Source organism: Panicum virgatum, chromosome 7N, assembly GCF_016808335.1.
Source record: "Panicum virgatum strain AP13 chromosome 7N, P.virgatum_v5, whole genome shotgun sequence".
In the NCBI taxonomy this organism is placed as follows: Eukaryota; Viridiplantae; Streptophyta; class Magnoliopsida; order Poales; family Poaceae; genus Panicum; species Panicum virgatum.
The window spans coordinates 120,892-146,443 of NC_053151.1; the positions used below are offsets into that span (position 1 = coordinate 120,892).

At 44.5% G+C, this 25,552-nt stretch overlaps 1 protein-coding gene and 1 pseudogene across 3 annotated transcripts; both read right to left on the reverse strand.

The window, feature by feature from the left end:
• Positions 1 to 11,495: 11,495 nt before the first annotated feature.
• LOC120681679 lies at positions 11,496 to 16,168 on the reverse strand. Of its 3 annotated transcripts, XR_005678001.1 has the most exons (11): positions 15,574 to 16,168; positions 15,227 to 15,328; positions 14,848 to 15,141; positions 14,560 to 14,761; positions 13,820 to 13,858; positions 13,580 to 13,683; positions 13,317 to 13,391; positions 12,990 to 13,080; positions 11,871 to 11,972; positions 11,700 to 11,799; positions 11,496 to 11,612 (listed from the first exon to the last, which is right to left on the reverse strand). XR_005678001.1 is itself a non-coding variant. In XM_039963265.1 (10 exons), the coding sequence occupies exons 1-10, from the start codon at positions 15,586 to 15,588 to the stop codon at positions 11,774 to 11,776; spliced, it is 1,050 nt and encodes a 349-aa protein (XP_039819199.1). In that variant the 5' UTR covers positions 15,589 to 16,168; the 3' UTR covers positions 11,496 to 11,773. The 3 variants fall into 3 exon arrangements, 2 of the variants coding, with proteins under 2 accessions (XP_039819199.1, XP_039819200.1); XM_039963265.1 differs by having other exon boundaries at positions 11,496 to 11,799; XM_039963266.1 differs by having other exon boundaries at positions 11,496 to 11,796; positions 15,574 to 16,167.
• Positions 16,169 to 17,506: 1,338 nt separating this feature from the next.
• On the reverse strand, positions 17,507 to 25,035 carry LOC120681729 (annotated as a pseudogene).
• Between the last annotated feature and the right edge of the window lie 517 nt (positions 25,036 to 25,552).

Sequence of the window (25,552 nt, forward strand, 5' to 3'; positions counted from 1 at the left end):
TACCTTCGCATTCATTGCGGTAGGTGGACGTCCGCATTGATATAGCAGAAGCCGAGGCGTTTGACTAGCCAGGGGACACTATTGATCGCGTATTACCAAGGTAGTGGGGGCACTGGCGCCGCCCACGCCGCGTCTGCCAGTCTGCCATAACAGATGGATACGACGGCTCGGCTTCGCCCTTTATGACGCTACATAATAGCCTCAGCAGGCCACGCCGCAAGCTACGCTACTCCAACGGGCACCTAGCTGACGGGACAAGAGAAGACCCCCCTGTGTCAGAGGAGCAGCAGTACGCATATCGGAGGGAAGATTCGCTACCACTGTAGCCACAGTCACGTTGGGCCCACCTGTCGGGGCATCAACGTTCTATGTATCCGCTCCCCCTTGATCTATAAAAGGAGGGGGCGCCGCTAGAAAACCTCAGGCCGGGCAATAACCAAGGCCAGCAGAGGATAGGTTCATACACACCACCAAGAACAATACATCTCCTAGTGGACGTAGGGTATTACGCTCCGGCGGCCCGAACCACTCTAAATCGTGTGTTCTTGAGTCCTTGTCCCAGCATAGATTCAGCCCCATCGTCTAGTACTTCCCCGAGTACTCCCTCACAGGGAATAGGCGGGTGCGCTCCGCCACCCGGCTGTGGGTACCCCTAGAAACCCCACAACAGACATAAATGGAGAAAGGGGAGAATTTTTTTTAGGAGTGCTAAGGGACTCAGATAAGGGGAGAAAATAGGAAGGCTCACAGGGGAGAAATCGAAGGACGGCGGCCGCAAAACGGCGGCTAGGGCGTCGTGGAGCTTCAACCGGCGGCTAGGGCGGCGGCGCTGGGCGGTCAAGTTTGAACGCGCCCTAGAAGAAGAGGCCGCCGGCGGCCGCGGCGGTGCTGGTTCCCCACTCGTCCGATCCCAACCTCCGGCGGCCGCGGCGGCGCTGGTTCCCCACTCGTCCTTTCCCAACCTTCTTGTCTGAACTCTTGTCTGATCTTCTTTTCTTTGGCTTTTTTCCTCCTTCTTTGCACCGCAGCGGCCCAGCCCAGCGCCCTCCTCTCTCTGCGTGGCGGGACCCGCCTGTCGGCGCAGCCAGCGCGCGCCGCGCCCAGCTCTCTGCCGCTGCCGCTGATCGGACAAGGGATCGGACAAGAGATCGGACAAGGGATCGGACAAGAGATCGGACAAGCGAAGTGGATAGCGGGCCGTATCACGCCGTGAACCGATGATGGGCCGGAACGCTCGAACCAGGGAGATGGGAGGTGTAAACACTACTAGCATGCCATAATAATAATAGCAACATATAACTCTGTTGAGCCGGTGTAAGGGTAAGCTGTTGTTTTGTTTTCTGCTTATTCATCTCATATACGATAATAAACTCTTTTAGATTTTCTACAGCCATTTCAGTTATTTATACTTATTGTTCTTTCGATGGAATATTAGGCAGAACTTCCCAGCAGCCAGCTAGTGTGAGGAGAGGAGCCTAAACCTGAGCTCCTGCCTGCTGGTAAGCCAACCTTATCCCATGCAAGCTTTGTTCACTTTTCCTGTGAAATCTAATGGGCCAGCCAAAAGTGCTCCCCTTCCACAGGCAGATGGTTGCTAGTATTTAGGTTCTGCAAGTGAAATCTAATGGGCCAGCCAAAAGTGCTCCCCTTCCATACGTAGATGGTTACTAGTATTTAGGTTCTGCAATTGCAGCTGACCTTAAGATATATATGTTTGAGCTGACTGCGTTCAGCCTTCGATGTCATCTCACAGTCAGTAGACATTATGATTTGTTTATAGCAACTGTACTACTGCAGTTTGCAATTATACTTTTATGGCTTAGTGTTAGGGAAATACGGTATTTTTGGAGCCTATAATTTCCCTTATCTAAACATTGTGTGTTTCTCATCTTGTCATCTCACAGTCAGTAGACATTATGATTTGTTAATCTGTCTAATTTTATACCTTTAGCTCAAGGAAATGCAGGAGGAGTTGGCAGAGAGGGATGCCAGTCAGCAAGCAATGTCAACGAAGAGTAGTGCAAGGAGTCCATGCAGTTGTTCAAGCTGCATTTTTGTTGTTTTGGCCCTGCTGTTTGGTCTGATGTTAAGAACAGGGATGTTTGGCTGATGCCAATTGTGCAGGAAACTGAGATCAGAATGCTGCTTGTTTCAACATCCGGCTCCGGCTGGCAGTAGTAAATTATATGAACTGGATTAGTTCTTTTGGTCAGCAATGGTTCTTTTGTTGCAAGGGTGGCTAATTTCTCATGTATGGTGATGTGAACTTTTGTTCCTAACCAAAAACGAATGCAGAACTGCTCCAAGAATATTCCATAACTCTTAAAACATCAAATATTCCTGTCTCGAACATGGAATATTTACACTTTGTTATAAGAATAATCTATATTACAACATCAAATATTCCTATTGCTTGTACTTTAGTGATTTCCAAGAGCTATATGCATGTACAGAATTCTTTTTGCCAAAGCTTCGCAGATGTGTCCAGAGATTTAAAATTGCACACATAACTGACTTCTGTACTGCTTCATTTGTTTCTACTATGTGGATTAGGATTTCAAAGTTTTGCGATGTACTTGACTACCAATCTCTTACAATGTATCATCAATCGCTACAAAACTAATGGTGTATTAGAAGATATCTGAATGAAATAGGAATGCATTCATAGTCATTTCTCATAATATAATAGCACATACAAAAGAAGGTGCATGACCATTTACATTGGTACATGGCTGATGTATTGAGAGAAAACACTGAAGCAGTTTTCGCTGCATGTGATGCTGCTCATGGGCGCTGGGCTAAGCTCCTAGGTGTCCGTGCTGCTCTACATCCCAGATTAAGGCTTCAGGAATTCTTGATCATCTACAATATCACAAAGAATTTATAGCTGCTACTGAAAAGATTATTTCTTTTTCCTGTTTGAAATATAAATGCACCCATGCAAATATAATGCATAACATAAAGGAGAAAAAGTAACTAGGAAGAAGTCATTACTTGTAGTTTATCACTCGCCATGGTTAGCCGATGGCCAGATGTTGCTCATCACTTCATAGCGGTTAAGTTCGGTAGCATTTAACTTATCCTTCTTCTTGCGTAGATTCTCGTAGTTTTTCTTCAAGTTCCGCATTTTGCTTCTAATTCTTTCCTGATCAACATATTTTCGCGGAAGGATAGATTGAAACAGATCTACTAGTTCATTAGAACGTGGCAACCTATGGTTTTTCCCCCTATACTCGATAAGGACCTCCATAATCTTTTTCTCCACATCCTCTGGCCACTTTCTTCCCCTACGACCTGAGTTTGTAGCTGCGGTGTACCTTGTGGAGGAGCAGGTAGCTGTGGTGTACCTTGTGGTTGTGGAGGAGGATCCTGTTGTGGCGAGAGAGGAGGATAGGGGCTGCGAGGTTGATAACCACGAAAACAACATGTGTGCACATGGATCACATCCTTGTGCAGCTTCAGCTATATGCTCTGCAGTGGAGCCGCTTTGGAACATATAAAATTAAAAATGATTATTATTACAATACGGAAAAGTGACAAATACTTCTAAATGGCTTCTAAAGTTCATGATCAAATTTGAAAGGAACCTTGGTCTGACAACGTTATGGTACACCTTGATAAGGTCCGACAACTCCCGTTTGCACTGAGGACAAACATCCATCTTCACAGTGGAGGGGAAGGTAGTGAGAGGAGAAGGAAAAAATAGGAGGAGAGTAATGTTTAGAAATGTTGAGATACATTACCAGCTGCTTCCGGTGTGGTGGAGGCTGGAGGTGGAGGCTGAGGAGACGCTTGGAGGGAGGGACGCGCCCCGACAATGGTGTGTTATGTGAAGATGGAAGTTTGATAGAGAATCCCTGTCCTCTCCCTCACGGACATCCCACTTGCCCTTTTAATACCAAGGGAGTGGGGGAGGAAGACGGAGCCTCAGTCCGCCCGGGGCTCGGAGCTTTAGGCCCCTGACCGAACCATGCTTTAGGGCCCCTCAGGCTGCACAGGTGCTCCTGCTTGAGAAAGGCTTGAGAAAGATTCTGCGTGTGAAAAAGAATTAAAGATTCGGCATGTACAGGACTCGTCGCTGCAGCAGCGTGTGCCTAGGACGCTGCGTTAGTCCAGGACCAGGCGCGACACCGATGCCCCTCTTTTAAAATCTGCGCCGTGTTTAGTTGCAAAAATTTTAGTGTGTAAAACACTGTAGTACTTTCGTTTGTATTTGGTAATTATTGTCCTGTCATAGATTAATTAGGCTCATTAGATTCGTCTCGTAATTTACAAGCAAACTATGCAATTAGTTTTTTATTTCGTGTAGATTTAATATTTCATGCATGCATTGAAAAATTCGATGTGACAGGAAATCTTGTAAAGTTTTGGAATTTTGGATGCAACTAAACAGGGCCCTTCACTGTTACGCATGCCTCGATCTCCAGTCTCCAGTCGTGCTCCCTGTCCAGCGCAGAGGGCCTCACGGGTCACGCCTACAGTGGACGCCTGCACATGTCTCGCTTGCCGTTGCCCATATACACCGTGTTCGGCAGGCTGGAGCTGGAGGCTGGAGCTGGAATGCTGTGAGAGAAAAATATTGTTGAGCTGGCTGGAGCTGGAGCTGGTGGCTGGAGTGGTGTGAGAGAAAACTACTGTAGCGCTAGAGGAGAGTAGACCAGCCGAACACATTAATAGCGTGGCCTGCTACGAGTAGTCACGGCAATCAACGGACACAGCAGGTACGCGAGCCGTCTGCCCCGTTTAGTTCCCAAAAATTTTCCTACAGTACCCGTCACATCGAATCTTTCGACACATACATGAAGTATTAAATGTAGTTGGAAAAAATAACTAATTGCATAGTCTAATTGATTAGCACGAGATGAATCTTTTAAACTTAATTAGTTCATGATTGGACATTATTTGTCAAATAACAACGATACATGCTACAGTAACTTTTTACCTCACTTTTTGCAAACTAAACGGGGCCTCAAGATCCGTGGGTCAGGTCAGAGCGGCCGTCGAGTAGTTATCGGTGCACCCGAGCTCGAGAACTGGTCACTACCCGCTTAAATGTGAGTGTTTTATAAGACCTAGAGCTTTGATCATGATGCCTTGTTTATAAATGAGTGATACATGTTTGCTAAACTAACCTAGGATGCCCTAGAAAGCATGACATGGTAGTGTGGTATCTTTATCACATGTGAGCTTACATGTTAAAATGTGAAATTTGCTAAGTAAAGCACTTAATTATGTTTAATACACTTTAGACCATAATGTAAAATGTTGATAAAAGTATTAGTTAACCCCTAAACATGTCTAGGGTCACTTAGGGTCTCATTTGGAGCAATGTTCATGTAGGACATTTCACCAAATTAAGCCCCTAAATAATGGTTGACTAAATAAGTCCATAAAACATGTTTTGTTTGACCAAACAGGAAACCCTAGCTACAGTTTTTGCATGGCTGTGGGCCCAAAATAAAAGTTGTAGATAATTTCATGTAGAACAAAAGTTAGTTTTGGGCCAAGTCATGAAAATGTGTGGAAAGTGCTCAAAAAGTAGTTTGAATGCAGTTTTGAAATGTTTTTCAGCACTTAGAATATTTTCAAAACCTGTTTTTCATGTACCTATTGCTTGACATGACATGTTCTCAGATTTTTGTGTAACAACTCGAGAAACTCCAAATGTAAAAGTTGTTAATAATCCTATGAGGAACACCATGTCAAATTTTGGGCTCAATCCGAAGTGTTTTGACAAGGTTTTGACTTCAACTTTGCTCGGTGATTAGCTCACTGATAGTGGTTAATTAAGGGTTAATTAACTTCCAAACCAGTGAGCAATTGACAGAAAGTGCTTAATCAAAGTGGTAGAGGAATGCACCCTGTTCCGCTAGGCGTCGATTAGCCGGCGATTAGGAGCGACTACGCGCTGGGCGAAGCCCGTCACCTCGCCTATGGGGGGTAGTCGCCCATCTAGGCGAGCGGAGGTGGCGACTGGCGCGGGGAAGTAGGGACAGGGGCGGCGGAGGTGGCGACCGGCACGGAGGAGGCGGGGACGGGGGCGGCGGAGGTGGCGACCGGCGCGGAGGAGGCGGGGAAGGGGCGGAACATCGGTTACCGATCAAGCCCGATTTTTGCCCCCATGCTCAGCCTCCTAGGAAGTTCAACCCTAGAATTCTAGGAGAAATCAAAGACGAGATTCAGAGAATGACCGAAGCATGATTCATCCGGCCATGCAGATACGCCATGTGGATTTCAAATATTGTGCCTGTCCGGAAGAAGAACGGCCAACTTCGGGTCTGCATCGACTTCAGAGATCTCAACAGAGCCATGCCCAAGGATGAATACCCGATGCCGGTGGCCGATTTGCTCGTGGATGCAGCAGCCAGGCATAAGATGATGAGCTTTCTCGATGGCAATGCCGGGTACAATTAGATTCTCATGGCAGAGGAAGATGTATTCAAAACTGCTTTCAGGTGTCCTGGGAATATCTGCCTATTTGAGTGGATCGTCATGACCTTCGGCCTCAAGAACGCCGGAGCTACGTACCAGCGAGCAATGAACTACATCTTCCATGATCTTATCGGGCGATTGGTTGAAGTCTACATCGATGACGTAGTTGTTAAATCGGCTCTACCGGGAACCCACCTAGCCGATCTACGACGCGTACTGGAACGCACACGGCTTCATGGTTTGAAGATGAACCCTAAAAAGTGCGCGTTTGGTGTGATAGCCGGGCAGTTCCTTGGTTTTATGGTGCATGAACGTGGCATCGAGATTGGTGATAAAAGCAAGAATACCATTACAACGAAGACACCTCCGGGAGATAAGAAGCAGCTACAGAACTTGATCGGCAAATTGAACTACATCAGGTTGTTCACATCGAACCTTTCTGGCAGGATTGAGCCGTTCATGCCTCTCATGAAGATCAAGAGTGCCAGCGATTTTACCTGGGGGTCGAAGCAGCAGAGGGCTTTCAATGATTTGAAGCAGTACTTGTCCTCACCACCAATGTTGGTCCCGCCTCAGCTAGACCGACCTTTCATTGTATACCTATCAGCCGATGGAGTCTCCATCGGCTTGGTGTTGATCCAGGACTTCCAAGGGAAAGAAAGGGCGGTATTCTATCTCAGCTGACGCCTACTCGACACGAAAACCAGGTACAACGAAATGGAACGCCTTTGTCTCTGCCTGTACTTTACATGCACCAAATTGCAACACTACCTACTCAACATTGAAACTCGCGTGGTCTGCAAAGCCGATGTCATCAAGCACATGCTGTCAGCGCCCATTCTCAAAGGGCGGCTTGGGAAGTGGATGTATGCCCTCTCAAAATTTGACTTGCGGTATCAGCCAGCCAAAGCTGTCAAGGGGCAAGCTTTGGCTGACCTCATCACAGAAAGCGCAGTGCCATCGACTTAGTTCGTCGACATTAGGCCGTGGGTCATGTTTTTTGACGGATCGACTTGCAAATCGGGTTGCGGCATCGGACTTCAAATCGTCTCTCCAAGGGGAGCAGCTTATGAGTTCGCGATTCGCTTGAAATCTAAGCTCACTAACAACCAGACCGAGTATGAATCTATTTGAAGGAGTTTGGAGCTGCTCCTAGAGGCTGGAGCCGAAGCGATTGAAATCTTCGGCGACTCGAAGGTGGTAATCCGTCAGCTCACGGAAGATTACAACTGTGCCAGCGACCTACTACACCCATACTTTATCAAATGCCAGGACCTGATGCGAGATCCCGCCAAGTCACCCTCGCTTGGCTGCCCAGGGAGCAGAACGATGAAGCGAACAGGTTGGTGCAGGCTGCATCTAGGTACGTACCGCAAGCTGATGATATTTCAGTTCAAATATTGCAGTAGACCATTGCTGATTGGAGAGCCGATCTCCTCCACTACTTGAAGGATCTGGCTCGGGGGCGGAGCTTGGGCTTTTTTTGTATATGACTTGGAAACTGCTGCAGCAGTTTACCGAAATAGAATCAGTCCAGACCCTGTATTCTTGACAGCAGAATCTTCCTCAACTGGTGGATTTTAGACCATCAAAAGAAGAGGGCAGGTTTTGCATGCCACAGTTAATGATGCAACTGTTGTGCCTTTTGTCAGCGGTCAAGTATGGTCTTCTGTACTTCTGGACTCCCCTTTCTTATCTATGTATCAGATACTTCTTTTAAGTTTTAACACAATTTTGGTATACAGTTAAACAACCTTGAGCTCGCGGTAAATCTTGCCAAGAGGGCTAATCTTCCTCATGCTGAGAATTTGGTAAGCTCCATTACTGAGATGACTTATGTGGATGCTATTTTGTTGGCCATGCTTTCTTGGCTATTTTGATGCTCATTTGCTCAAGAGGAAACTAATATGGATTAGCAAACTGTGCGACCCAAAATTTCTTGAGAAACCAGGAGGGGCAAGTCCCTATTGATTAGCAAACTAATATGGAAAAATGGAAACAGAGCTATGTACATCGTTAAAAAAAAGAAAAAAGAAAAAGAAAAGAAACAAAGAAAAAAGAAAAAGAAAAGAAACAGAGTTATGTACATCAATGCAAAAAGGAGCAACTAGATGTAATCTATTTCAATGGCATATCTTGTCAAAATGTTTGCTTCATCAATTCATTTCATATCTTTCAGTCCCAAATGTGTTTATTGTTGGGAAGACCACATATTTGACCATTGGCTGATTTTGAGCATATGGCACCAGCTGGTTTCCACCTATAGCTTGTTGTTTTAGGGGATTTTCTATCACTGTCATTGCCCCACAGGTGCTTATGTTGCTTGTACTTTAGTGATTTCCAAGAGCTATATGCATGTACAGAATTCTTTTTGCCAAAGCTTCACAGATGTGTCCAGAGATTTAAAATTGCACACATAACCGACTTCTGTACTGCTTCATTCGTTTCTACTATGTGTATTAGGATTTGAAAGTCTTTTGCGATGTACTTGACTACCAATCTCTTACAATGTATCATCAATCGCTACAAGATTAATGGTGTATAAGAAGATATCTGAATGAAATATGAATGCATTCATACAACTTTGATACACTAAGCATGCATATCATTTAACTAGTTCAGATTTTATGAAGGTTGACCTTTTAAAATCCAAATTTGCCTTTGTAAATGAACGGTGCCTCTGGGAAAAAATAGCTTCAAAATAACATGTAGACATTCATGGGCTTTTCAAAGAAACTACTTTTCATACATATTTCATTTCTCAGTTCTCAGACTTATTGAGCCATTATCCTTGCATTCATGCAAGTATTGATGCTTTGCAATGTTTATAGAAGTTGTAGACTGTGTAGTTGAAGTTACCGATATGTGTCAAGGTGTTAGATTGATCTCGTTTCGGTCTTGTGACCGAACGGGAAACCAAATCAGTGCCCTGTTCGGGGGCGCAGAATCCGCGCCCTGTTCGGGGGCATAGAATCCGCGCCCTGATCGGGCGCGCATATCACCCCGTTGGTTGTGGCCCCCAGTCACAGGCGCCATATAAAAAAAGGGGGTAGGGCCGGCACGGACACCAACGCGATGTACGCCTCCGCAACCCTAGCCCCCACAGCTACCGATCAGCTCGGCGACCTAGTGCCCGGAATCGCCACTACCGCCACCACCCTTGTCCTCACCGCACCGCCATGACGGACGACATCATCGCCGACAACACCGTCGTCGACAACATTGTCAACTCCAGCGGAGATGGGACTGACGCTGCAGCCCAGGAGCAGCAGCGGCTCGAGGAGCAGCGCCGCTAGGAGGAGCCCGCGGCCAAAGCAACCGAGGAGCGCTGCCAGCACGAATTGCAGAACACCCTCATCCCTCCTTCCACTCCAACCGATGGTATGGATCTCAGATATCTCCTTTCCCTCTCGGCCCTAATGGATCCTGAACACCAAAACCATTTCTACATATTGATCTAGTGGCTAGTGGTATTAGGGTAGAAGATCCTGTCGGTTTTTGACTTCTATCAATGGTAACAGTTGGGTTACCCTAACCCTAACCCTAGATCGAACCCCTTTAGGGAAGATAAAGACTGGATCTCGGATTCGGCAAGAACACAGAGAAGATAAGATCACATCTGTACCCCAGAAAACGAAGCCTAACCCGAGAAAAACCCCTTGCAAATTCACAGAAAGAACACACCCGAGAGGGTGAGATACTCACCGTGGCCCTGCTGCCGTCGGTCTAGAACCACCGCGCGGGGCTCTCAGCACCGAAGCTCGGCTATTCGATGGTGGCACGCTCACCCGCAAGGGGAGCGCGCGTGCCGGCGAACTACCGCGCCACGGCGCCGGCCGTTTTCCTCCTGCGCCGTCGCCGAGAGAAAGGAGGAAGAAGAGATGCAGGGGAGAGAGGAGAAAATGATTAGGGTTTGGGGGGGCACAAGATTTTCGCGTTATATATCCCCCCCCCCAGAACGCCACCCACCGTCCGATCCAGATGGACGGCGGTGATCGAGGCGGGGAGGCGCGGCCGCCTGACTGGGCCGAATTGGCGGCCCAGACCCAGGTTGCCGTCCGCGCCGCCGCCGGATACCAGGCTGGGCCGTTTTGGCAGCCCAGGCCCAAAAGAGAGAGGCTTTATTTTAATGTTTTTGAGATATTTTCTTTTAATTATTAATTATGTCTTGGAGATTAATTTAGATACAGTTTTATAACACTGTTTCCGCTGCTGATATATTTATAACATGTTTATTCTCTGTTTTCTGAAACCAACGTGAATGAATTTAGAGAATTGCATGTTTCATAGATGTTTTGTCGTCATTAATGTTTTAACCAACGTTGAAATTTTAATGATGAACCATGATCAGATATGATAAATTCAAATTTTTTCATCCAACGATGAATCTTAGACGATCGATTATTTATTATTGGTTCTAACTTTCATCCAACGATGTTTTTTAGAAGATTGATTATTGTTTTTATTACATGAGCATGTATTAATTTTGACCAACGTTGATTTTAATTCATTCTAGCAAGATATAGTATCTTCATCTGAGTCTGTTCGAATTAATTGTGTTGTTTTATGAAGGATCAAATGCTGCCTTGATTCTTGCTCACATGGCAACGATAGAACCGCTAAACGGGAGTAACTACTCTACATGGCGGGAGAAAGTGACAATGTTGCTTGCTCTTGGTGAGCTGGATTATGCACTCGAAAATGAGAAACCAACAGAGCCTGTTCCAGGCTCAGATGATTATGATCAAAGAGTTTTCCAGTTTGGATTCCTCAAGATAAAGTGGGAAAGATCAAACAATAAGTGTTTGATGATATGATTATGATCAAAGAGTTTTCCAGTTTGGATTCCTCAAGATAAAGTGGGAAAGATCAAACAATAAGTGTTTGATGATTATAAGACACCTCATAGTGGACTCTATCAGAGGATCACTAACAGATTGCACTACTGCCAGAGAGCTTATGGATAAGCTGAAGGTTCAGTTCACTGGATCTTCCAAGGCATATGCTAGAGAGTTGGTGGAAGAATTCGCCAACATGATAGTGTAAGTGCAGTGGCCATACCGTGGAGAAATGTGATTCTGATCTCGATTACATTATCTGTAATAAGTTGAAATCGCACATTGCCTCAAAGTGCCATTAATTTGCTCAAGATGCCAAAGCCGAATGCGGCTATTACAAACCTATCTGTAATAAGTTGAAATCGCACATTGCCTCAAAGTGCCATTAATTTGCTCAAGATGCCAAAGCCGAATGCGGCTATTACAAACCTTATAACTAGCTAACAACAATATAGGCGTCCTGCGTCCTGCTCGCAGAACTGCTCCCACTGGATGTTGGAAGCTTAACATTTGGTCTGTTGCTTGCCTGCTTTGTAGGATGAGCTGTCAGTCGCAAGAGCTCATAAAATTTTACTTATAGAAAAAATATGTTTCACTTACTCCTGCTGCGGGTGACTGGGCGATGAGGAACAAACCGTGGTGGAGGTGGCTTCCGGGGAGTTGTGATGCGGCGGCGTTGAGACGGCGACGCGCTGGCCTGGGCTGCAGTTGGCAATGCTTGAGAGGAGAGATAAAAGAGAAACTAATTTGATGAACCAATTGCTTGCAGTTTTTTATTAGAGATGCTACCTTACAATCTTTAGGTAAGGAAATAGTTCTCACATTGCTGAAATTAGGGAAACTGAAAGCAAGGAAAGTACTCACTTCATTTTGATAATCTAAGTCAAGCTTTCAGCTTTTTCCAACAAAAATTAGAACTAGTTAGATTTGCTACATAAAAAATTGATTCATCTCGAAAATATCTTCCTTTATATTATAATTTCATTTCATTTCATTTTATAAATAAATTTCAATAGCTTTTAGTGGCCAAAGCTCAATGTCTAATACGACCAGAATTTTCAAAGTGGATGAAGTAATTCAAGGACAGCTAGGTGCTAGACACCTGTGCTGATCGCTGATCCAAAAGACAGCTGGGTCCTAGTCACCAGAGCTGATCCTCATTGGCCTCGTGTCCTTCCTTTTTTGCTCGTGTTGCACACCCACGGCTGTACACATTGCCGAAGGCTGCAACAACTAAGACGATAAAGAAAATAAAAGGAAAATTCAATGCTGTGCCACTGAGAAAACCACTAAATCCCTCATATGCAATTGGCTGGACCCACATGTCATTGACAGCCGATAGCATATGACAGATTAGCTGTTTTCTTGGTGGCATACAAGGAAATTGCCCAAAAAAAAAGCAAACTGAAGAGAACAGACACTAAGCCTATCAGAAAGCCTGGTCTACCATAGAAAGGATTTAGGGACACTTAGCCATCCTACTTCCTAGAAGCGGGCACAAAACCAAAAAGCAGCCTAGACTACCCGCCCCTACTATTTCCACTATGGTCTCCCTCCCTATTAGTATTTCACTTCCTATATTCACCATTGCACTTCCTATCAGTATTGAATATAGCATGCCCATAACAATATTCTCTAGTAAGCCAACTCTAACATGGCACATGTATAATTAATCCATAAAGAAAGTGTATTAGATAAACTCAGCAGGCGAGCAAGTACCTGTTTTCTGCCCATATGGCATTGCAATCTTTGCTTTCCTATCACAAGTTGTCTTAAAGGCATTCTTAGCCACCCTTTTGACAGTCGCAGGCTACAATGAACAAGCAAGCAAACAAAACACAAGAGTGAGACGTGAAGCCGCATATCAGTAATAGCCTCAACTATGGGATCTATTATCAATTTGCTCCTCTAAAGGGCACAACACATGCCAGAACACAAGAAACTCCTTTAAATAAAGGTGCTACATGAGGCTAGGGTACATAAGATGCATGTGAATCAACTGATGTTAAAGATGAATATAGAGAAAAGTACAACCACCCAACACACCTTTTCAATTTCCTCCCCTTCATCCATTTTGTCAACAGAATCATCTTCACAACTGAACACATCCTCACTCGTGCCCTGGAAAAGTCAAAGGCTTTTAAACTTTAAAAGATCTGTAGATCAAATGTGGCACAGCATCCAATGGTAAAGTCGACATACCACTTTGGGCCTATCATAACAAATCAGCAATCTAACTTAATGTAATGTGGCTAAGATGAATTATCATGAGATGAGCATACAAATGGTTTAATTGCTAATAAACTTACATGGTTGTCATCACATGAGCCGTCATCATACCCAACCTCATCACCATGAACAATGTGCTTGTCCATTTTACCAACCTCAAAAGGAGCCTTTCGCTTGTGTTTCCCTTAAAATAAGAATGCACAGGGGACCAATAGTTTTTTTTTTTTGGGGGGTGAGTTTAGGGTCAGCAAGATCCAAGGGACAGTAGCACAAATGGCCTAAAGAGTAAAATGCAACCAATAATTAGGGTTATTACATACCATGGATACTATTGCTGCCCATCTCGGTTTCCTGTTCATCTGCAGTGAGGATAAAGTTGGTTACTCTCAGATCACCTCCACTTCCTCAAGTTGGGAAACAAAGATGCAGTGCGCAAACAAGACAAATACCTCCAAACTGCCAGGCGCATTAACGCGTAAAAACCACACACTAAAAAATAAAACAAGCTGCTTCTCCAAATTTTGCAACCTACCCAATGCAAGTATCTGATGACTATTGAACCGGCCAAGCAGCAAGCAGAAAAGGCATCTGGATTCATGGTCAATGCAGACAGAGTGGAGCATCCAACATACATTCATACAATACTTGTCGAAAATCCAAACTGCCAGGCCCATTTAACGCTTAAAAACCACAAACTAAAAAATGAAACATGCTGCTGCTCCAAATTTTGCAACCTACCTAATGCAAGTATCTGATGACTATTGAACCGGCCATGCAGCAGGCAGAAAAGGCATCTGGATTCATGGTCAATGCAGACAGAGTGGAGCATCCAATATACATTCATACAATACTAGTCTGAAAAACAACAACCAACCACAAACCAAGAACCAATTAAAAATGGCTGGCCCAGCACCCATGCAATGGCTAGCACTAGAAAGCGGGCGCTATACCAGCACAACCATCCAAGCATTGGCACCATTCAAACAACCATGTTGATGCAAGAAGAGGGAAGCAGAGGTGGGAGGTATGTATTAACACAGAACTTTTTTCGGGCACTAACCTGGGGCGATGTTTTGCAATTTATGCTTGAGGCAATCGCCAACCTGGTGGGACCCCAATGTGGAGAATGGAAGGTATTGTTTGCAGGCAACGCATTTGACTGTTATACCTTGGAGGAGGTACTCGAGCTCAGTACAGTGACGGTAGGTGCCGAGATCAGCATGGTAGCAGGCGCTACAAATGAGACGGTTACAAAACCAAAGCTGCAACAAGGGTAGGTTAGCATGAACAGAGAAACCAAAATCAAATCAAGCTGCATCCAAATTAATTCAGTCAGAGCTCAGCTCACCGAGAAAATGGGAGGCCGGAGAGGAACCTTGCATTCGGAACACTGAAGGAAACTTGTCTTCAGGATGCACTTCCTCCACCGGGCAGGATGAGTGGAATATTTGGCAGAAGGGCACTGACGCTGGTGTTCCAGAAACTCGCAGTAAGGAATGTATTTGTTGCAGTTGCATTTGAACTTTATCTGAGCAATGATGTTGTTCAGCAAATCGCAGGTGGAGTGAGTATCAGTAGCCAAACAATGGTGGCGGTGGATACAGTCACGACAATAGATTTGACCGCGGATGCACTGGCGGCACTGCCAGGAAGCACAAGAAAGGGGGAAATAATAAGAGAAGAAGTTGAGCTAGGAAAAAACAAAACATGGTAAACATCTCACCGACCGTGTACGCTCTGCAGTGGTAAGTTTCAGGCCGGAGGGTTCGGTGGCAATTTGTGCAGTCCAGTAGCCCCTGGTTGATCCTGAGGTGAAACACACTCGTCTCCTGCGATTGAATCTATCAAATTAAGCGTCGTGGAGAAACAATAGAGAAGAAGGAGAAGTATCTACGGCCGGGAGGACACGGATCGGACAGCACCCATGCCGGATCTGCGATGACGGTTAGGATCGAAGCTCCTCTGGGGATCCGATGAAAGGCCCAAGCTCCTCTGGGGATCCCCGCGGGAACGGAGCACGTCGTGTGATTAGGAGAACTGGAGGAAACGAGCGCGGGGGCGGGGGCGCACTCACCGGAGATGAAGACATCGCGGGGCGCCGAGGAGGTGGCGGAGGCTTAGGCGGCGGACGTCGAGGAGAAGTAGCAGCGCCGCCGCAGTGTGGGAGGTGGCTGCAGCGCGCAAGCGGGAAGCCCCGATTTGCTCCCGCCGCACGTCGAGCTCGTCCTGCGCCGCCTCGATCTGCTCCCTCGCGCCGCCCACCGCGATCCCCCGCAAGAGTTGAGGAGGGAAGGCTAGTGGCGCCGGATCTGCAGAGGCAGCAGCGGAGCTGCGGAAGAAGAAAGACGGAGGAGAAAGGGCGACTGGCGGCACTCCAGGCGGAGGAGGGTGGACGCGCAGCGGCAAGAGAGCTTCGGCTTGAGGACTTGAGGTGTGGCGGCTGGTGGACGAGCGCAGGGGGGCAGCAGCCGCCTCTGCTTGTGGCGGCGGACGGGCGGAGGGCACGCGCCAGACGAGCGCAAGGGTCGCAGCCTGTGGCCTTATCTCTTCCTTGCAGCGGCAGACAGGCGGAGGCCAAACGAGCGCAGGGGCCGCGGCGGCCTCCTCTTCTCCATCTGGAGGAGCACGGTCGGACGAGCACTGGAGCCCGTGCGCTCTCTACCGTGCCCGTGACCCACGCCCTATATAAATATAAATTTCTATATATGATTGCCCCGCGGGCTCCGTGGGCTGTGCCTATACACGTCAGCAAAAAAAATTTCACTGTCCATTCGATGTTTATCTGACGGTAAAGATTGTTCTCCATCTCCATGGTTGAAACTGTAGCGCCGTTTACCGCGTCTAAGTGTTCACACCGAAGTAATAACTGCGCACCAACTTTTCTCCGCGTTCACACCATGCTTGAAGCAGTAGCGTGGAGTCGTAAAGTGAACAGCCCGCCTCGAGCTTCACTCCACTGACCTTTCAAATCACCAGACCCTGCAACGAGCTCCTCTTCCTAGCAGCTCCCGTGAACCCGCATCTCTCTACTTTCCCGTTGGCATCCTTCTTTGCGGTTCTCTCCTGCATTTTGATTCACTCGGAGAGAGCTCTCATTCGCTCGGCTGAAGGTTCTTGCTAAGGGATTTCCCATCGATTTGTCCTGCATTTCGATTCACTCGGCTGAGGCTTCTTCCTCGGGGATTTCTCGTTCGCTTGGTTCAAGGTTCTTACTGAGGGATTTCCCATCGATTTGGTAAGCAACTATTCCCCTTCCATTTGTTCTTTCAAGTCCGCGCGCCTAGTCCTTATGGAAACATTCAAGCTTTTGATTTATATTTTTGCTGCTCGTTGAATGTAAAGGTTTGCGATTCAGTCGCGCGTCTCGATCTTCTGTCCGTGATATTTCCAATCGCCACGGTTTCCAGATCTGATCCTCCCATTTGTTTTTGGATAACTGAGCGCTAAAACGAACATTGAACTCGGTTTAACAGGTTGGTTACTCTTCTGAACTAAAGATCTTTATGATTGATTTATATTTATTGACTAATGTTTACAGTCCTGCTCATTCTAGCGTTGGCTTCAAATATCCTGATATAGAGATGTCTTATTTGCGCATATTTTCCGATTCCATGTGTTTTAGTTAGCGGCAGGGGAAAAAAATGGTTTGCTGAGTTTTTAACTTAGTTGTATAGGCATGGTCATTGTGGAAATCAATGCTATATTTATACAAAAAACTGTTTTTCGTTCATTTAGTGCGAAATAACAGTAAACTAATCTTGACTAGCGACTGGATACAGAAGGGTAACCTAATTAGGCTGACATAACCTAATTAAATAGGGATGCTTACCAGTTAGTCAGCTTATTATAAAGTGACAATAATCTAGACCTATGAACCGATTACACTGAGAAGACTACCCTAATTATGTACATGCATACCAAGTGATCGTTAAGATTAGATTACATATGTATTGGTGTTCTTCATATTGCTTAATATCCGTACCTGTACAATTATTATGTGTATCGCAGTTATTTCTACTACATCTATTAAATTCTGTTACTAAATGCTTGGAGGTTACTAATTAGTTTTCTCCCTGAAATCCTGGTAGGTTACATCTATAAAACTATTCACATCTGGTTTGTGCCTTGGTTCTACTTTAATTATTCAGGTACATCACTTTAATATGTCCGTTTCCATTTTTTTCAATAACTACCTTACATCCCTGCCTACGTGTAAACAGTATGACTCCACCCGGTGGGCAGAAATTGCACTATCACCAGATGACTGAATGGTACTGAGAAGTTGTTCCTTGTCAAGATCCCATACCAAGATGGAAGACATGTCACCAGAAGCATACTATTGAACAACAAAAGGAAGCAAGTTCCTGTATTAGAACAGCCTACAGCACATAAAATAAAATTACAGAACCAATGGGAAAGTAGTAGAATATTACCAGGCAACCAGATTGCTGCTGCCAATCGATCACAATACTGCGACCAGCAGCTCGATGACCTTGAACTGATGAGAAAGCAGTTACAAGTGTTTGTCCTCCCTTTTGAGTAAAAATTTTCCATATACGTACATTTCCATCACCTGCAACATGAAAATTAGATAATGCAATAATAGAAGATATAAGTATACAAGGAAAAGCATAGAGAAGTGAGGCATACTTGAGGCAGCTAAAAGCAAGCTCTCATCAAGCTCGTTGATAAGCAAGAGTTTCGATAGCCCTCTGTCGGACAATTTATGGTTTTGAAAAGAGTTCACTGGTAGTGCATCATCGTAGTTCCAGTGTTCCACACTCTGACATGAGATAGAACTTTAGCACAACTGCAGTAGTGCATTTCAAGCACCAGGATCGTTAATTGAAATAACAATTTCACCTTATTTGTTCATTTTCATCAGCTGCGATGACGATTGGAGAAAATGGCAACAATAATGCTGCTTTTGTACCTGAATCAAACCTTGTATCCCAAGTTCCCAACTAGCAATTTGGCTTGTCATCTTGCAAGCTGCTATTCCCAGGGCCCACAATAATAATAAAAAACAGATAATAAGCAAGAATATCAATAAAACAATGTAACGCAGACTAATGTAGGCCACATACATGATCACTGGCACTTAGCTATGCAATCTAGAGCAATTTGTTCTCTCTCTTTTCTTCTAGCATGGGCCTCTTCATTATCATCAGAACCAGTTAAAAGTGGCCTAGAGAAGTGTCCACAACTCCAGTTGTAAATTGTTGATTGGGGAAGTATGCTTAGTTCAGCATTACTAGGAGCCGCAGCAGAGCTTAAAAGGGGATCAGCTAAGACCTCAGGAGAATTCATAGGATGTGATCTGAACTCCATAGAACACACTCGGCGTAATCCTGTAAGATAATCATGTTGAGGGGGGCTAACAGGGGGCGTCCTAAATGCAATTGAGAAGTTTCCTGCAAAATATTCAAAGACTCAATTCAATAATTATTCTTTCCTTGAACAACCAGTGCACAATATTGAGGCATTCCGACCTACAAGCACAGCAAGGAAAGTGAGGGAGTAAAACATACCAGAATTCATATCAAACCAGGAAGAAGAGCGTGCCATTCCAAAGTTTGATGGAGGTGCAGATGTCTCCCCTTGATGTGTACCTCCACTGTTAAATCTGTTTTTCATGACCGCTTGCTCGACACCTATAAGGGACAGTGCTCTCCGACCAATAGTTGCAATTCTTGGGTAAGGATCTTTAGCAACAGAACACATAGTTGATATATATTGAGAATAAATGACACAGTCAGCAGGCCTCGATCTAGTGTAGCTGAGGCCACCATTACTTGCATTCTCTATCAGTAATATGCCTGAATCAGAGTGTTGGGAAGAATCATCTGACTGGGGAGAACCATGCATGATGCTACTTGTTGCAATCGGGCTGCTCGTAGAAACCTTACACCACGACCAGTGGCACTGCTATCACTGCCAACCCTTAGCACAGGACCAATATGAGAAGCAAGGCCACTGCTGCCTTGTCGAATGTTGTTGGGACTGTAGACATTGTTTGGACTACTTATATTGGCCAGTGATGGTGGTGACTTCAGCAATGAATTGGTTTGAGGTTTCCAATACTCAGCAGCAACAGTTTTGAGATGCTTATTATGACCCAATGCAAAACGAGTAAGCGCTGAAAATACATCAGATCAACTCAAAAAGGTTCAAAAGAATATTCTATGTTCAACACAATAAAAGGGTGCCCTACAAAAAATGATATATTTTTTGCTAATGCACATACCTATAGCAATCTCACATCTAACAAGGGGGCTACAATCTGAAGAGACCTGAAGAAGGCTTCGAACAACATTTATTTTAGCTTTTACTTTTTCATCATCATCAGAATCATCATCTGCACCATTTGATGATGTTGATCCCATATCCAGGAGATTCCCAAGTGCAAAAACAGCAGAAGCTCTGACCTGGCAAGACCAAATATTTAATAAATATATTGTGAAGGAAGCAAAGGAAAGAACAGATGAAATATGAAGGCATTGTACCTCAGGTTGTGGCTCCGATAACAAATAAATTAAAATTTCTGGTGCATTTGATTGCAGACCAAGTAACTGAGCCTCAGCAAAATCTTCCCAGAGTTTGCCAAGGCATAAACAAAGCCACTGCAAAAGCAAAGGCTCTGTCTGTGCATCATGGGGATTTTCAGGTTGCAGATGTCTCAGGCAAACATCTATAAGACATGCATGAATACAGGCCTCTTGACCTGTCCTATGCCCATCCACAATAACTGCTAAAATGAAAGCGGCCATTGCACGCTGCTCTGGGTAAGCATCCAAACTGTCAAGAAATCTGATAAAATATGTATGTCCTCCATCTTTAACCAAGTCAACCTGGCACGACTGCCATTTGGGGAAAAGTATACAGGTTAAACACCTGATCCTTACAATACAACGGAACTTCACAAGACTCCAAACAAGAGTGCATACCTTATCAAGAGATAGAATTTTCGTCCATATGAACACAAGAATTTGACGCAACTCCATTGCACTTGTTTGAAGCAGTTTGAGCACATAAGGAAAGATTCCAACAGACAGGGCCTAAAACAATGAGGCGAAACGGATTGGGCGCATCATAATATAAATAACAAGAACTTGTAAAAAGGTACATGCAGAAGAGCTCAAGTACAAACCAAATCAACTGCCCATGGTCCCATGTCAAGAAATCTTCCAAGCAAAACAAGCGCTCTAAATCTATGTGATTGACTAAGCAGGACCTGCACAAAACTGATGTAAGAAAGGAATGGAAGAAAAGAAACATAGTAGATGGGATAAATTTAAGGGAAAGCATGTGAAACATTTTACTAAATTAAACTTATAGAAGCGAAGAGAAGGGAAATGAGGTATTTCTAAAGAGCTAACAGAGTTAAACTGGGTTTTACAAATGATGTTGACCTTTACGAAACTGTAACATAAAAATGTCTTACCTGAAGAACTATAGGTAACTGTTCAGGGGGCTTCTTGTCCTCAGAACCATGATCAAGCCACACTTCAAAAGCCGTCAGTTGTTCCGTGAAAAAAGGGCTAGGCTGGTTTGAATTAGGAGACAAATGAATTGGCTATACTGAAGTGATTATATTCAAAAGGCAAAATAATACTAAACAACTGATGTATTTGTTAATAAAGGGCTAAGTAACAAGTAGAAAACCTGAAACTCTGCATTTGGATCAGCAATTAACTGAGGAAGCTTGCAAAGGCAAATCTCAGCAGCCATGTCCCATGCGTCCCTGGGATTTCACAAGTTACAAAATGCACAAAATAGCTAATGCAAAAACATAAGGACTAGTCAGGTTAGCTACCACATGGTGTTGATGTGTCGGTGGTAACAACGGATAAGAAATTGGAGAACAATCTGCGGATCGCATGATTCTCTCAGCAGGCAGGAAGTTACGAAAGAGACTAGCAACCAGAAGATCATGCCTGAAAAGCCTTTGGAATAGATCTGCACAGTGATTCTTTATCATAAACCCAACACAGCCAGACATTTACTTTAACTCAAATGATCTTCTCTGATTTTCTTTTTTCTCAAAAATATTATATCTAGATGCCATACCATGAGGAAGAACATTCCATGCAATAGTGTCTGTAATGGCAATGAAAATCCAATTCAGTTCTCCAAGAAGAGTTTTACGGTCATTTTGCCTTCCAGGAATTTGGTCAATAAGAGAATGATCCATAGAACCACTGAGTAATGATCTCTTACAAAACCTGCTTAGTTTATAGGCATGGCCCCATGTAAGCACAAAATGCAAGGAGGGAGGGAGGGAGGGAGGGAGGGAGAGAGAACAAACCAGTGCAATGCCATCTTGATGGGTGTTGTAAGGCAAGCCGTAAACACATCAGCAGGAAATTCTGCACTCTGGGGAAGAGTTTGATGTGCTTCGCAGGCAGCAAGAAGAATGCAATCCTTCTGCGAAGACGAAGAGGAGCTAGAACTCCAGTCTAGGTGCTGAAGTAAACAAAAGTCACTACGTAAATTAGACAATTCAGGAATAAGAACAAAACAGACACATAAATCATGATTACCTTCAACTTCAAGAATAAGAGATATAAATTATAAGAATATAGCATACCTCTAGAAAAGCTTTCGCAATAATTCCATCTGCTGAGCAGTCAAAAACATAAATGGAAGGTGTTTTTAGCCAAGAATCAAGATCAGTAATCGGAAGTGGAATATACTGTGTGTAACTCTGCAAATACGCCTATGATAAGTACATGCAGCAATCAGTACAGTGTCTTAGTAACATTTACCTTGTTAAACACCCAAATCTCACCATTAGTTGTAGGCTTTGGTACACCATGGCCATTGTAATGGAAAAGGACTCTCTCTGATCTGGCATCTTTGCGGCAAGTATTACAAAGCTTCTTAACTTCCTCCACAGTTGGATCTAGCTGAAGCTTGTAACGAGCCTGCAAGCGACATTAGGATTTAGGACATGAAGATGCAAACAATCGACATCAAAATTCAAAATACCACAGAAGTTAAACAGGAAAGCAAATTATTCACCTTAGGTTGCCAGCGCTCATACTGTGAGTGCAAAGTTTTTCCGATATTTTCAAGGGCTTTAGGAGGTGCCATAGAAAATGGATCTGAAAAAAAAGAAACAAAAAGTCTATGAACAGATCTCAAGGCAATTCACAAGGGAAATAACATTATTTAAGTTCAAACCTATCAACCAATATGAATTCCCATGTCTAAAATCTCGTAAATAAATTTTCCAGTTTCTTGACAAATAATTTTCCAAGCACTACAAAGCTGTAATTCATCAACAATAAACACCAGTTATACAATTTTCACCTCTGGGATTGGTACATAAAATGATCTAAAAACTATGGGGCAAAATAATGCCATATGGGAACAGTATGTATCAGACAGTTTCATTGCTACAGTTATCACTTATTTGGCATTGAGAAATGTAAAAGATTAAAAAAAACACAGTTTCAATCAAATGGTGAAAAGAAGATGATTTTTTATTTCATCCTAACTTGCAAGGCATATTCACATGGAGATGAGCAGAATCCCACAAATATCATAGGAAAAACAGATTTATCAGATGCAAATAACTGTAATTTTTTTCCTCAGCTAATAAGAAATTAGGAAATATGCAGTCGAATAAACAATTACCTATCCAGCACTCCATTCTTGCGCAAGGGGAAATTTTAATTACATCGGGTGGATCAACACTAATGTTTAAACATAATACAAGTGCGACACATCCAGTCTTCATCTGCACAACCAAATTCATCATTAATTAGTAAATGTCATGTAAAGAAACACGGAGAGTCATCCCATGGACAGACAAAACAAAACATTAAATAGCTATAAATTTCATAATGACGTAGTAATTTATGTTTTGGACCAACACTCAAAACATTGCATGCCACATGCCAGCTATAATAAACACCCAATGCCCCATCTGGTCTGGTGCTTCATGCAATTGCAATATGCATAATGTGGCATCCCTAAGGCCACTGTTGGCTTACACGCCAGCTTTGTTACAGACTTACAGTGGAATCACATAAGCATTCTTTAAGCCTCCAGTGGCACTAATTACTTGGGCAGCAAACTTTGCTTCAGCCAATGGCTATACTAAACAATATGATCCATGTTTTAACTTATAGTTTCACCAACAGTAAACAAGCGACTTAGTATTTCTTTAACAATATATGATGCCAGTCACTGATAAGTTGTGTCACTTGGAAGGGAGACTAGGCATTCATTCTGAATGCAATAGCGACTATTGGACCCCAAAAATACTTTGAGGATTGTGCAATTTCCATTTTGTTGTATATGTAGGTATGCGGAGGCCACCATACTCATCACAACATTGACAGTACATGTTAGGCAAATCCAGAGTAATACTGTCTACTTGGTATAAAAAAAGACTGGTTGAAACACTGGTAATCAAGGGCGGAGATATAAAGCCCCTCCAGCCCAGGCTAAGCCAGTAAATAACACCAGGTTAATTAAAATTATGCTAAAATAATACTATTTTGGACTAAATACTATACAGGCTTATGTGGGATGAACTGAGCTGGACCCGTGCTGCAGCACGCCGAGCATGGATCCTGGCTCCGTCCCTGCTGGTAATCACCATGCTATGCATAACTGGTCGATAAAATTAAGAATGCGCACAAGTCTGATGTCATAGCAGGCTACAATAATTTCTATTTTGTATTAATTATTATTAAAGCCGATCACCTCAGAAGCGGAAGATACTCAACTGTGGCAAACAATAACTCACTCCACCACATCACAATTGTCCAGCTTGCAAGACTAGTGAACTTGTCATTACTTATTCCGTGACTTCCGGGGTCTCATTACATCTGGCAGCACTGCAATTAAAATCTTTTTGGTAACGGAAATTTTGATTAACAATGTTGAGTTTGCAGGTCCTATATAACCACTTCACCCGACTAATTTACCATTTTTAAGCTTAATCAGTTAATTGCAACCCTATGAATCCCTCCAAGCCGAAACGCTCCGAGTCCAGCAAACAATCAGGTATAATAGCAGAATCGGTAGAAAGCGCATCTGCATACTGGATCGCATCCATTACCCGATCCTTTGGGCGCCACTTGGAGACGAGGCCGCTGGTGGAGGGCCCGGAGGCGGCGGCCGCAGCCTCGTCGATCCCCTCGTGGCGCTGCTCGCACAGCACCACCACCTGGGGCAGGTACGCCACGGGCGCCGGCTTCTCCACCTCGGCGGGCTCCAGCCCATTCCTGGGCTCCGGACCGTTGGCTAAGGGGAGGTCATCCGTGACGTGGTTGCGGTGGTGATTCGGCAGCGGCGCCGTGGGCGCGGCCGTCGACGGCGAGGACGAGGAGTGGATGAGCCTGGACGCCATGAGATCTCCCAATGCCATGGACGCTGGGTGTGTCTCCTGCTTATCCCTCAGCCGGCAGCCATGATGAGGTGAGGTCGGGGAGCTTGGTCACCTACAGGGATCGAATCAGGCCAGCGTGGCGAATCGGGAGGGGGGCAGCCAGATGGTCAGTGGGGTGGGGAAGATTGGGCGGAGGTTGTTGGGGTGGGGGGGGGGCGGGGGCGGGGGGGAGGGGAGGGGTTTAGGGTTAGGGTTTGGACGTGTTTCGGCTGGAGTAGAGAGAAAGGGAGGAGATGGGAAGCGGCGTCCCGGTTGAAGCAGAGGGAAGGCAGGCAGACAACGCGCGAGAGGCGAGGCGAGCAGAGAGATTGACGGGGCCGGAAAATCCCTAGACTACTCTCTACTTCCCATGTTTTTATTTTTACTAGTTTTGGCATGCCTTGTAGCCGTCTTCTTTCTATTCTTACTCCCAAATTTTCCCATTATCTACTTTTTTCCCTTTATCTTATCTAGTACGATGAAAAGCACTTACTTATCTGATTATTTCATTTCTTTTATTTCAAAAAAATTATTTTATTTATAAAATATATTTTAAATAGAATTTATCTTGCGCGGTGGACTCGTTGGATGTATGTAGACATATATCTCTGCAGTTGTTCTCAATCTTGGAAGAGACGGCGAGCTAGCAATATATTGCTCTCAACCA